This window comes from Prunus avium, chromosome 7, assembly GCF_965620075.1.
Source record: "Prunus avium chromosome 7, drPruAviu1.hap1.1, whole genome shotgun sequence".
Classification (NCBI taxonomy): Eukaryota; Viridiplantae; Streptophyta; class Magnoliopsida; order Rosales; family Rosaceae; genus Prunus; species Prunus avium.
In genome coordinates this window covers 34,149,218-34,163,649 of record NC_142290.1, presented here as the reverse complement: position 1 = coordinate 34,163,649, position 14,432 = coordinate 34,149,218, and the positions used below count along the sequence as shown (strand labels likewise).

The 14,432-nt window shown below is 39.6% G+C and overlaps 1 protein-coding gene across 1 annotated transcript; it reads right to left on the bottom strand.

Moving 5' to 3' along the window:
- Positions 1 to 11,283: 11,283 nt before the first annotated feature.
- LOC110754750 (protein ACCELERATED CELL DEATH 6-like) lies at positions 11,284 to 13,949 on the bottom strand. Its single transcript, XM_021955865.2, has 3 exons — positions 12,804 to 13,949; positions 12,123 to 12,637; positions 11,284 to 11,905 (listed from the first exon to the last, which is right to left on the bottom strand). Exons 1-3 carry the CDS (start codon positions 13,576 to 13,578, stop codon positions 11,660 to 11,662), a joined length of 1,536 nt encoding a protein of 511 aa, XP_021811557.2. The 5' UTR covers positions 13,579 to 13,949; the 3' UTR covers positions 11,284 to 11,659.
- Positions 13,950 to 14,432: the final 483 nt, after the last annotated feature.

Below are 14,432 nucleotides of genomic sequence, written 5' to 3'. Positions count from 1 at the left end.
TTTTCCAATTTGTTTCCAGGTGGCTGCAACAGTTGAAAAAGTTACTTGCTTCAACGAATATCGATACGCATTTAAGCAATTAATGGTAATTTGGTGTGAAATCATTCTCTTATTCGCAGAGGGGAGTGAAGACTGCTAATTAAATCTTATATTCCATCAATTTAAATACATGCTATATTAATTTTGGTTTTTGGGTTCTTAGCATTCTGTTGATAATTGCATCTTCAAAGTTTTTACATCTAGCAGGACTGTGATCTTATTTTTGTTGAATCCAGGCCTTCAACATTTGCACAAGCTGCAAAGCTAAGGAGGATGGCAGCTGCTAAGGAGAAAGAACTTGCAAATTGTACTAGTTGCTGCAACTCCACCCATTCAATTATGTTTATATATGTTTATAAATAATTATTTGCAACATGCTTGGGCTCAAATATCAGTCTCATTCAGAGATATGAGTGGTTGATTATTTAGATTAGCCAACTTGCTTTTCTTAATTCCTATGTTCTCAGTACAACTTTAGTCTTGTTGCACTGCCCATCAGGTGGATGTATGATTTAGAAAACATAAAGTGAGTGCAAAAAAGATAACTTGATATAAGTTATTGCTTCATTTACTCAGTTTAATTTTTACGTCCTGTATCTATCCCCACCTCCTTCTGCCCCATGCCCTGTTATATTTTCCTACCTTTCATAGCTTCATTACTCACAACGAGCAGTGTTGGTAGCAGGATTCAGTAAACGTAGCGTAGCAAAAAATGGGTCATCAACTATGCTTAAAGAGGTCTTAGATATGCTACGAATGTGACAAAGTGATTTTACCGGCAGTCTTGTAAGCATGGGCGGAACCAAGGCAAGGGCTGCCCCTGGCTCTAGCCCAGGGACAGTTTGGGAAAAAACAAATTAAATATACATATAGTCTAATATTTTAACTATAAAATATATATATATAGAAATTCTCTTATGCGGATATCCGGACGTTATTATCGTGCGGACGCAGTGTATTTTGTACTACCCCTCTCTGTTTTCCTGCCTGTTTACAATAGGATCCGCACGATAATAACGTGCGGACATCCGGATAAGAGAATAACTGTATATATATATATAATCTCAACACCAATATGCATAGTAAGAGGTCTTCCACATTTGTATTTGGTGTTAAAGTTTGTCCCAACAACAATTTAAAAAATTTTCTATTAATTTGTCTCCAAAAGTTAAGCATTTTTCTAAATAAAATTCACCTTTTGTGAATAATATGGCTCTAATTTTTTTTTCCTTGTGTTTACAATTAGCATGATTTATATGATTTAATGTATATTTTTATTTCTAGAAAAACTATAGAAAATGTAAGTACAAAAAAAAAATTATCATTAGATTTTAAGCTAATAACTTTAGCTAGCCCACCCATTGAAAAATTTCTGGTTCCGCCCTTGCTTGTAAGGACGTCGAAGAGGAAATCATTGGGTAGGTCCATTAAGGTTGACTGCTCGTTTTCCTTTGTCCTCGACTTCTCCAACCCTAGTAACAACTTTGAATATAAGAATCGAACTCACAAACATATATATATTCATAAGAATTTTATCCAAAAACTCATGATATTATTATCACAAAACTGTATCCCTTACCAAAAACAAACACAAACAAGTATTCCACTTGATGTCATAACAGTTGTACGTTCAAGCAAATTAAATTATCACAACAAATCAACAACACTTACCTTTTATCGAAAATATTAAAAGATGCGGTTTCAAAATTAATTGAAGATTGTTGCATCGGTTAGAAAGTTTCTTCCACATTTTGAGATGAAACAGTTTCTTCCAAACGAACAACCACCAAGGATTCCCCTTCATCTCAGTCCCAGGGATTCTTTGTTAAGAAATAATAATATTTATTGATGATTTCGTGTCTTCATATACTGTGTTCGTTTTGCTGACTCGAATAGAATAAAAAGTAAATATTTATAAAAAGATAGGGGTTTTCTCCTTTTTTTTTTTTGGTTACATTGGGAGGAAAGAAACCCCTTGGGGTTTCGAACCTGGGTGTCAAGCAGGGGGGAGGGGGGAGGGGGGAGGGCAGTGGCGGACGCACAGAGGGACAAATGGGGTCAGGCGACCCCATGGAAGCTTGGAAACGCAGTGGAGAAGGACTGGTGCGACCCCATGGCTGGCTGGTGTGCGACCCCATGGCGCACACCAAGTGCTCGACGAAATACCCAGCAGAGGAAGAAGAAGAAGCTGGCGCAGGCAGCGCCTGCCTTGCGCGCGCGCGAGTTCTTTTTTTTTTTAAACCGCCTGGCCAAAACGACGCCGTTTTGGTCCAGGCGTGTTAATTTTTTTTTAAAAAACCTGGCTCAAAACGACATCGTTTTGAAGCCAGGTTTAAAAAAAAAAAAACCCATCAGCAGCCCCTATCTACCCGATTCTAATTCCCAGCAGCAGCATTTCAATTCATCCCAAAACCTAATTTTTTTTTTTCAAAATTCCCTCTCCTCTAAAAACCTAACTAATCCCCCCAACCTCCACCACCAACCACTACAGGCCGCCGAAACTTAACACTATGACCCCATGGCGACGTAATCCTGCGTCCGCCACTGGGGGAGGGGGGAGGGGGGAGGCCACCACTGTGGTACCTGCTCTCGACTTAGGGGTTTTCTCCTTTTCTTGAGCGGAAAGTAAATATCGTTGGAATGGCAATAGTATTTAGCTAGAAAACAAACCATTAATCAATAAATAATCAAGATTTCAATTCAACTTAAGTTTGGTTACTGTCGTTTATCTGTGCAACAATTAATAACGGACAAACAAAGTTTACGGAATTCTCATATATGCTTAGATGTGTATTCTTCTTGTAATATAGATGTATTTATAAAAAAGTACAAAGATGTGTTAACCCTAAATACAATAAGAAATATATCTAAATTATAATATGAAATATATCTCAATTACAATAGTATACTAAATAAATGGGTAAGTAATTACACTCCTAACTAAGTAAGGAACTAAAATCTCAACTAAATAAGGACTCACAAGAGAAAACCCTAGAAATAGGGCATGTGGCAGAACATGGCAGAACATAGAAACCCTGCGGCAAATGCAAAACTAAATCCTAAAAATAGGGTAAGAACATTTCCACTGGGCTGAAAATACCTCTCCACCAATGCATTCTAGCCAGGGCAAGATGTGGGCTCCCTCAAAATTGGGCAGGCTCGAAGGCAAGATTAGCCTGAGTTGCTGCTTGAGGGTGTTGACAGAGAAGAAACAAATCGGAAAAAAAATCTGAAAAATTACAAAAAAATTCAGAATTTTTTTTTGACATACCTAATAATTTTTATTATTATTAATCACAACTATATAAATAAAATTAATTCCATATGAATAGTAATTGCCCTTGAGTTGCCATGACAATGAATGGAAAAGCAAACAAGAACATTGCTAGAGCACATACTTGAATGAACCAAGGATTCTGATCTGAACTGAATGAACCAATCAAATAAAATAACTGACTCTAAACGTAATAGCATGCCACGCAGTTAACAAACATAAATATCAAACATGGTAGTTGAGGTAAAGTGGAAGCATACCGTCCCTGCCATTTTTGGAAGAGTATATAACTGTGGTAGGATGAGAAGTAAAGCAAACCAAGTCAACAGCATAAGTGGAGACATCATGTAGGCGAATAGACTCATCATCACTAGCAGTCACTACATAACTAGTCGCCTTGTGAAAATCCAATGAACTAATACTACCACTCTATGCATAAAAACAAGGGCCTTCAAATATGCAAAGCTTGAAGAAGATGGTATTTTTTCATTTATTTATTAAATGAAGAAAACAACCAGAAACAGAGATAGAGTAATTACATGGTCTCTGAAAGCTAACCCAACTTCCATGCTTTGAAGAATTTCCTCTGTCAGCTCCATGGAGACCTTATTGTCCTCTCTTTTCTGATCCCCCTTTCACAACCAGAACAACAATAAAATAGTAACTAATTCATAATTGACACCAAATCTAAGTCAAAAAAGGCAAAATTTTCATACTAGCCATTGGGAAAAGATTAATATGTTTCTGGATTAGGGGAAATTGAAAGATTAATATGGTTCTGGATTAGGGCAAAATTTTCATACTAACCTTTGGCAATGCGTGATAGCTTATTTTTACATGAACATTTAACAATAATATGTGCAATTCCCATGTAATTGTAATCTCATTTGTTTCGAGAAGGAGTTCCTCCTCAATTTTAAAGAGCCAAATTTTTTACTTATAATATATGTTCTCCCATGTTTACAAGAGGTTGGAAAAAGAATGAGCACCACACCATAAAACAAGGAGAAGCACATGCTAGGTGTGAATTGAAGGAAGCACTTTGATTTTGAACAAAAAAATTCAACATCTTTCTAATAAAAGCACTGAATTACAAAAACGCTTATGTGTACAAGTACTTTGTACAAGTAATCTTGAAAGAGCCCTAATACTATAAGCTCAAAATCCAAAGTGTTGAAAACTTAAAAATTCATTTTTTATGTTTATTTTTTGAATAAAATTGATAGTCTAAAGTACAAACGATAGTCTCTATTATGTACATTAGAGTTGCATGAGCCTATTTCTTAATGATCCGAGATATTACCCGTACATACAGTAGTATCACACAGAAGCAAGACTTACAAGATCATACTGTTGTGAATTGAGCACAAAACTCAACTCACCCTCCCCTTGATCTTGTTGTTGATGGACTTTGTGACAAACACAATTATGGATGAATCACACACACTACACTTGAGAAACCAACCGAGCACAAAATGACACAAGAATTTATAGAGGTTCAGCAATTGACTACATCCTCTTGGTGATCCCCTTGAGAAATTCACTAATGAAAGAATAAGTTACAACTTTGGTTTACAAAGAAACCCCCTTAGAACTCTATTCTCTCCACAAGCTCTCTTTTCTCTCTCACCCCTTGCTCTACACTTTGATACACTAGAGAACTCTTAAGCCATGATTTTAGCTTCTTGCATGCTAAACCCCTTTATATAGCCAAATATGCAAGAGTGTGAATGCAACCTCACACTATTCAAATGTTGGCTACCAAACTTAACCATGGATGGCTACCAAACATTCCACCATTTTGTGCCACCAAACAAGTCACCTATTTTTGACAAAGATGGTAAGCCAATATTTACTCACATGGGCAACTCCAAAATTCTTCTAGAAATGAGTCAACCATGTCATGGAATTTAGGTAGAAATCCATAGCACACAAAAGAGGACTTTGTATCCTTAGGTGAGCCAATTTTTCCAACAATCTCCACCTTGGCGAACCTAAAACTCCATGTGGAAATCATTGCCTTTCAGGACATCTGTTATGTCTTGAGAATCGTCCTGATAACTCCCAAGAACTCCACCTCAATCTTTAGCATGGAACAAGATTGAGCAAGCTCAAACAATGTTTGAACTTTGCTGTTGTGACTGGCTTTGTTAGACAATCTGAAGCATTTTCAGTTGTATGAACCTTCTTTATCATGACGTCTCCATCGTTCACCCAATCTCTTATCCGGTGGTATCGTACATCAATGTGTTTGGACCTCCCATGGAACGCTTGATTCTTCACTAAGTATATAGCACTTTGACTGTCACTTTGTATCACCACCAAGTCTTGAGCTATCCCGAATTCCTTTGCCAATCTCTTCAGCCATACTGCTTCTTTAGAAGCTTCCGTGAGCGCCATATACTCTCCGCCTCTGTAGTAGACAAAGCACTAACTGATTGTAGCACCGCTCTCCAACTAATTGGTCCTCCACCACAAATGAAGACATATCCTGTGGTGGATCTCCTCTTGTCTAGATCTCCTGCATAATCAGAGTCCACATGCCCCGACATACATGCCTTTCCTTGTTGTCTTTCAAACAATATACCAATCCTCTTGGTGCCCTTCAAATACCTTAGAATCCACTTTGCTGCTGTCCAATGTTGTTTCCCTGGATTCGCCATGTATCTTGACACTACACTTACGGCTTGGGCTAAGTCGGGGCGTGTGCACACCATTGCATACATGAGACACCCTATCAAGCTTGCATATGGAACTTTGCTCATTTCTTCCTTCTCTTCATCCGTAGAAGGACATTCCTGCGCACTTAACTTAAAATGCTCCGCCAAAGGAGTAGACACAGGCTTGCAATCCATCATATTGAATTTTTCAAGTACTTTGGAAATGTACTTACTTTGTGACAACCATAGCTTGCCTGAATTTCTGTTTCTCCTTATCTCCATTCCTAGGATCTTTTGTGCAGGGCCAAGATCCTTCATGTCAAACTCCCTTCCAAGCAATGTCTTCAATTCCTGGATTTTTGACATATCTTTACATGCAATTAGCATGTCATCAACATAAAGAAGCAAAAAAATGATATTACCATCCTTGAATGCATGAGTGTATACACAGCAATCTGATTCACATCTTCTATACCCAATCTTCATCATGAAAGAATCGAAGCACTTGTTCCACTGTCTTGGAGATTGCTTCAGCCCGTATAAAGACTTTTTCAACCTGCAAACCAGATTTTCCTTGCTTGCTTCAATGAACCCTTGAGGTTGGCTCATGTAGATGTCCTCCTCCAAGTCCCCATGGAGGAAAGCAGTCTTCACATCCATTTGTTCCACCTCCATGTCCTTTTGAGCTACTATGGAGAGTAGTAGCCTTATAGAAGTATGTTTCACCACCGGAGAGAAGATTTCATCATAATCAACTCGCTCCTTTTGCAAGTATCCTTTGGCCACCAACCGAGCTTTGAATATGGTGGCTCCCTTCTCATGCATTTCTTCTTTCTTCCTAAACACCCATTTGCAGCCAATAACCTTGCGACCTTCGGGTTTAGGAACTAACTCCCAAACTGAGTTTTGGTGTAGAGATTCCATCTCTTGCATCATAGCTTCCATCCAACTTTCTCGTTCCTTGCTCTCAACAGCCTCTTGGAACGTGGTTGGTTCTTCTTCACTAGCATTTAAGGCATAGTGAACTGCGTCATTGTCCCATCCAAACCTTTGAGGTGGTTTGATGGTTCTCCTGGGCCTGGACCGAGCTATAGATGATGGCTCCACCAGTTCTTGAGCCTCTTCTTCTTGAGTTTGTTGTTGTTGTTGCCCAGCATCTTCCTCCTCAGTGTCAGACTCCACCTCCTCCTGAACGTCTTCAGTTGGCTGTTCTTGTGAAGGACACCTTCTTGAGCGGAACTTTAATGGTTGTTTCTTTCTCAACAACATCCTCTTTTGCATATGAATTCTTGACTTTGTTCATAGGCATGGTCTTCTCATCAAACACAACATCTCTGCTGAGTATCTTCTTTTGGTTCACTGGATCCCATAGCTTGTAGCCCTTCACACCACTTTCAAAGCCGATGAAAATGCATTCAAGAGACTTTGGCTTCAACTTGGATCTTTCATCACTAGGAATAAGTGCATATGCACTGCATCCAAATACCTTAAGATTAGTATAATCAATTGACTTATTAGACCATACCTCCTCTGCACATTTGAACTCAAGATTTCTTGACGGCGATCGGTTAACCAAATAGGTAGCGTGGTTAACTGACTCCGCCCAAAATGATTCGGGCAATCCTGCATGAATCCTCATACATCTCTCACGCTCCATGAGAGTTCTATTCATCCTCTCTGCAGCTCCATTTTGTTGGGGCGTCTTCTTCACGGTAAAGTGCCTCTTAATGCCTTCGTTTCTGCAAAACTCAAGGAACTTGTTGTCTTTATATTCACCACCATTGTCACTCCTTAGGATCTTGATCTTTCTTCCGGTTAGGTTCTCAAATTCTGCCTTCCACTCTTTGAATTTGGTGAAGACCTCAGATTTCTCCTTCATGAAGTAGACCCAAACCTTCCTGGAAAAATCATCCAAGAAAGTCACGAAATAGCGAGCTCCACCCATTGATTTAACCGGTGATGGCCCCCATACATCCGTGTGAATATAATCTAGCACACCTGTGCTTTCTTCCTCTTTATCTCGCTGCTTGAAAGCTACTTTTGATTGTTTTCCCATGGTACAGAATTTGCAGAACTCCAGCTTGCAGCTTTGAACACCTTTTAACAACTTTCTGTTGTGTAGTTCCTGCATGCCCCTCTCACTCATGTGCCCTAGCCTCAAATGCCAAAGCTGAGTTTCATCCTTCGAGTCCTTGCTTGTGGATACAGCTGCTCCACCTGTAATTGTTGTACCACACAATCTATATAGACAATTAGGTTGAACTTCTCCCTTCATAACCACAAGTGAACCTTTTGAGATTATGAGTTTCCCTCCATTAGCTTTAATTGAATAACCATTCTTATCAAGAGTTCCAAGGGAAATGAGATTCTTACGCAACTTTGGAATGTGTCTTACCATTCCAAGCGTCCTAACAGCCCCATCATGCATCTTCACCTTGATTGTACCGGTGCCTTTGACTTTACAAATTGAGCCATCCCCCATCATAACTTCACCACCTTCTTCTTTTTCATATGTGTCAAACCACTCCTTGTTTGAGCACATATGGTATGAGCACCCGGAATCCAAAATCCAATCGGAAGAGGAACACCTTGAAGAATTAGCAAATGCATTAGTTTTAACATTGCCATTAACACATAAAAGCTCACCATCACTTTCTGTGACTTCCTCAGCTGTGTTTGCTGCATTCTTCCCTTTGTTCTTCTTCTCCTTCCATATGGGGCAATTCTTTTTCCAGTGCTCCTTTGACCCACACTCGAAACAACCTTCTTTTGCCTTGGATTTTGACCTTCCTCTGCTGCCTTTCTTGCCTTCACGCCTCTTTGAACGGCCCCTCTCTTCGGTCTTAGCAACTAGACCTTCGCCTTGAGGGTTTTCTCCTGAACGTTGGGCCATCCTATGGTGCGTCATGATGTCTTGCACCACCGGCTCAAAATCCAGAGTGACCTTTCCGAACATAAGAGTAGTTCGAAAGTGTTTATAGGATGGAGGTAAGGATGTCAACAACATAAGAGCTTTATCCTCCGTACTATAATTAACTTCCATTCTCTGCAAGTCAGCAACACATCTATTGAAACTACTTAAATGTTCCATTAGATTACCTCCCTCCTCCATCTTAAGATTTAGGAGTTCTTCCTTTAGGAAGAGTTTGTTGGACAGCGACTTCCCTGCAAACATCTCTTCGAGCTTCTCCCATGTTTGCTTCGCTGTATCCTTCAACACGTTGATGAGCACCTCATCGGAGAGGTAGTTTTCGATGGCTCCTCTGGCTAACTCGTCAAGTACACCCCACTCATCATCTGTCATACCTGTTGGCTTCTTTTCCTTGCCCATCAACACAACATGGAGATGTTGTTGTGTAAGGGCTGACTTCATCCTCCTTTGCCAAAGCGTGAAGTTCTCCTTCCCTGTGAAGGGCTTTAACTCCACCTTCATGTTGACAGATTGTGGCAGCCTCTGCAGCATAGAGCTACTTTCACCTTCAGCTTCCTTGTCACCTGCCATCTTCAACACTCTAGCAACTTGCTGCTCCAACACAGCTCTGATACCACTTGTTGTGAATTGAGCACAAAACTCAACTCACCCTCCCCTTGATCTTGTTGTTGATGGACTTTGTGACAAACACAATTATGGATGAATCACACACACTACACTTGAGAAACCAACCGAGCACAAAATGACACAAGAATTTATAGAGGTTCAGCAATTGACTACATCCTCTTGGTGATCCCCTTGAGAAATTCACTAATGAAAGAATAAGTTACAACTTTGGTTTACAAAGAAACCCCCTTAGAACTCTATTCTCTCCACAAGCTCTCTTTTCTCTCTCACCCCTTGCTCTACACTTTGATACACTAGAGAACTCTTAAGCCATGATTTTAGCTTCTTGCATGCTAAACCCCTTTATATAGCCAAATATGCAAGAGTGTGAATGCAACCTCACACTATTCAAATGTTGGCTACCAAACTTAACCATGGATGGCTACCAAACATTCCACCATTTTGTGCCACCAAACAAGTCACCTATTTTTGACAAAGATGGTAAGCCAATATTTACTCACATGGGCAACTCCAAAATTCTTCTAGAAATGAGTCAACCATGTCATGGAATTTAGGTAGAAATCCATAGCACACAAAAGAGGACTTTGTATCCTTAGGTGAGCCAATTTTTCCAACACATACCTCATTTCTGAATCATCAACTCTAATGAGGTCAAGAGCGTTCATGTTTTCCTTATTGAATGTCATCTTATCAACCCTCCTATCATTGTAAAAATCAGTTTGGTGGCCGGGACGAAGAACGAGCAAATGAAGGGGTGTGTTGCCGTCAACATCCTTGGCATTTAAGAGGACGTTGCTAAGCGCTGGATCCTTTAGAACAAAATTTGTAATTCGAGATCGATGGTTCTCCGAGGCATAATGACGAGCATTCCGACGTCTTTGATCTACCAGTTCACAACAATCAGGGCAACGAGAAATAAGCTCTTTCATTACATCTACGTGGCCTTTGCAGGCTGCAATGCGAAGGGCTGTCTTCTTATCAACTTTGTCACCCATGTAGGCACATGATTTATCAGCTTCTAGTAGTTGTATAACATTGAGAGTACGACCAAGGAATGAAGCGTAGTGAAGCGATGTGATTTTGAGTATATGAGAAATGATTAAGACTTGGGAGTTAGATAGAGAGATAGAACAAGTATCTGTATCTCTCTACAATTTTCCCAAGCAAATGACAGAATTGTCGTTTTGTGTTTGTGCGTGGGATATGATGCCCAATATTGTAGTGTAGCCTTCCAAGCAGCATTGTGATAGCAGTGTATAGCACATGAAAGACTGCCAAGAAGAATATGAGGATGTGCAATTGGTGCAATCCATTAGTTGATATAAGTGGCTCTATAGACGATCTTTGATTTAGAAAAGTGTTCACCTAAAATAGGAAACAATATACGTACAGAAAGCTGGAGAGGGTAAAATTCTTGGAAAATCTTGAAGTTGCAGTTCCATGAGAAACATGTGGTGTGGGCTAAGTCACTACGACAACTACATACTAATGAATTCATTTACTAAGTATTTAAAAAGTATTTGAATTGGTTAAGGGCTAACTCACTACGACTACATTCTATTCATCACTTTAATATACCAAATAGGTCTTAGCGGACCAAAGGAGGAAACGAAAAAGATTAGAACATTAGTGATGATTGTAAGATGAAAGTGAATCAAATTGTCATGGATCTCATTGACCTATATATATATATATATATATATTTCCAGAAAGCGGGTAAGTTTATATAGATATATGGAATAGTTCTCCCTCTCAACTTCAAAATTAGAACATAAAGAAAGAAAACTAATACATAGGCAACAATAACTAAACCCGAGTGAGCAAGTGCTGGAGAATCACCTAAGACTCCATATGTGCATGAAATGAATGCACCCATCATTGCAAGTACAGACGTAATAGTGGTGTATATAGTAGAATGCCAAAATGTTTTGTACCTCTCTTTTCCCTCTGGGAGTGTCAATAAGACAAGGCGCACAAGGACAGAATAAGTGGACAAACACAAGGCTAGCATATTGACCAGATAAAAAATTTGGAAAGCTGGATTTTTTGTTAGAACTGCATAACCCGGACTTGGTCCTTTAATCGGTGCCGGGGCCGGGACCATAACATTTTGCTTTGATACTTTACTCATGGCATTTCCCCTGATGCATCACTTTGGTAATAACCACCAGGCATGGTGACACCTGCTGTGAATGTAACAGTTGCTACGAGTGTAGCCACTATCAGATGGGATTCTCTTATATTTTTATCCAATTCAGTGTCTTCACCACCTTTGTTTTCCTTTATTAATTTCTGGCCATCATGATCATTTTCTCTTAGAATTCGATGGCCTGATACTGCACCATTCCTTTTCAAAGCATGCTTGAGAGATATCTGCAACACAGACCAAAGAGATAGTGGTGCAATTTTTCAGTTGTGTATCTGACGCAAATCATAACCTAACTAATAATTGAGGGCGAGGGATTATTAATTTAACCTAACCATAATTGAAAAGCAATACCCAAAGCCTTGAAGACTAAATTGGCTAAATTACTGCTCATCATTCCGACATGTGCTGTCACACACAAACAAGTTTAATGAAATATCGTACCAAATAATCATTAGCTTCAATGACGTCGAGAACGTTCATGTTTTCCTTATTGAATGCCATCTTATCAACCCTATCATCACCAATGAAAGGCCTCTCGGTGTAGAGAAGAGCATTAAGTAGATGGAGGGGTGTGTTGCCGTCAACATCCTTGGCATTTAAGAGGACGTTGCTAAGCCATGTATCCATCAGAACAAAATCAATAATTCGAGGTTGACTCTTCTCCAAGGCATAATGAAGAGCATTTCGACGTCTTTGGTCGACCACTTCGCAACAATCAGGACAATAGGAAATAAGTTGTTTCATTACATTAACATGGCCTTTGGAGGCTGCAATGTGAAGAGCGGTCTTCTTATCAGCTTCGTCACCCATGTAGGCACTGCATTTATCAGCTTCTAGTAGTTGTCTAACAATTGAAGCACGACTATGGAATGCAGCGTAGTGAAGTGGGCTCCATCCTTTTTCGTCTGTCACTATCGCCAAATCTTTTTTCTTGTTTAGTATTTCTTTCGTCATTTCTAAAAAGTATATATAAAAAGAATAATTAATCAATGCAAAACTAAAAACAGTGTATAATAATAATCTTATAAATATATACGTATACCCATGCTAGTTTGCTGGGAAAATGAATGAAAAAGGAGAAAGAATTAATTATGTAAGTTTATTATATTTATATATACCTACCTTCATCACCGTGAATCACTGCAGCATGCAAAGCGGTTCTACCAATGGGGCCTTGGTAAGTTGGATGCTTGCAAGTGCCAAGTATTTCGGAGAACAAAGCTTTGTATCTCCTCTCGGCAGCCAAATAAAGTGGAGTCTCCCCAGCAACATTAGGAGGGTAGGAAAAGTCAGGGTCTTCTCTGATCAATATCTCCACCACACCAAGGTGCTTAAACCGCACTGCCTGGTGCAAGGCTGTGTCCTTCTCCTTACTAGATGTCCTTATGAAAATTTTCCAGCAGGCTGCTTCTTCTTCTGATGATGATGATAAGGAGAAGGCGGCAGCCCCATGCTCGAGGTCTTCACAACGACGGGCTTTTGCAGTTTGGATGAGAAGTTCAACTATTTCAGCAAGCCCATGTTTGGCCGCCATGTCCAAGGCAGTCTCTCCGCTCTCGTTCTGCTGCCATAGCAGTGTCGGACAGATCTGAAGGATATCCTCCACGACCACAACGCTGGTTGGCTTGATCGGCGCTTCTTCTTTAGGTTTGACGAGCTTTGGGGTGCTTGCATAAGCAATATAAACATGGAGGACTGTGTTACGGGTTGGAGTCAATATTTGGTTAAGATGCTGCGGATCGTGTCCCCTGAGGACATCAATTTTGCCTTCTTTTGCAGCGTTGAAAACATCTAGATCCATGCCCATTAAAATTGGGACGTCTGTTGCAGCAGCTTCCTGCTCAACTACTTGGACCGATGCTGACGGAGTCTGATCAGTCCAAGTGGTGCGATCCATGTGAAAACATTAAAGAGAATGAGAAGAATCTGAGAGAATTGAAGAAAAAGATTTTGTTTTCTATTTCTGTTTCTTGCTAAAGCAATCAATTACCAGCCTACACGATTCTTATGTATTGTTACATTGTAATTTTCTCGACTAAGCAATCTAACTAACTCAACAAATCACGACATGACACTTGTGATGCTACTGCTAGTAGTGCATTACTCATAGACCACAAGAACAGAGTGATATGGAACAGCAACTGGCCAACCATTATGTTTCTTCTTCCCTCTTTTTAATTACCTATCTGCCTGCCTAGTAGGAAGCTTGGAATTAGAATTTAGCTAGCAAAGCAAAATGCTCATTCTTGAGCCTAAGCTTTCCCTCGGATAATATATACTAAAAGAAAATAAGGAAGGTGCAAAGATGGTTCATATTACCTTCTGCTTCTGGCAACTTCTGCAGCTGCTAGGCCATATCATTGACCTATGAGTAGTACTGTTGCAAGTCAAGCCCACTAACTACGACAAATTATTCAACTTTACCATTTCATTTTCAGAAGAAAAAACGAACAATCTGGAGCAGGGAGTTTGAGGTGAATTTTCTTTGCAATGTGTTAGGGAACTTTATTACACCTAAAATGGACCCCACAAAATGACAAATCATACTTTTTATAAATCATACGTAAACCCTTAAATATTTCTTTGCTTTGTCTATTGACCAACTTGTAGAGTATCCCACCACATAGAAGGATGGAAAGTTAGCTTAAAAGCTTAAGAGATGTAGGGCCTCTTATTACCAATTAGTTTAGGGTTTAATGCTCATACTCTACGCCCTACATAAAGGATTAGTAGAATTGATTACGGTCAAGT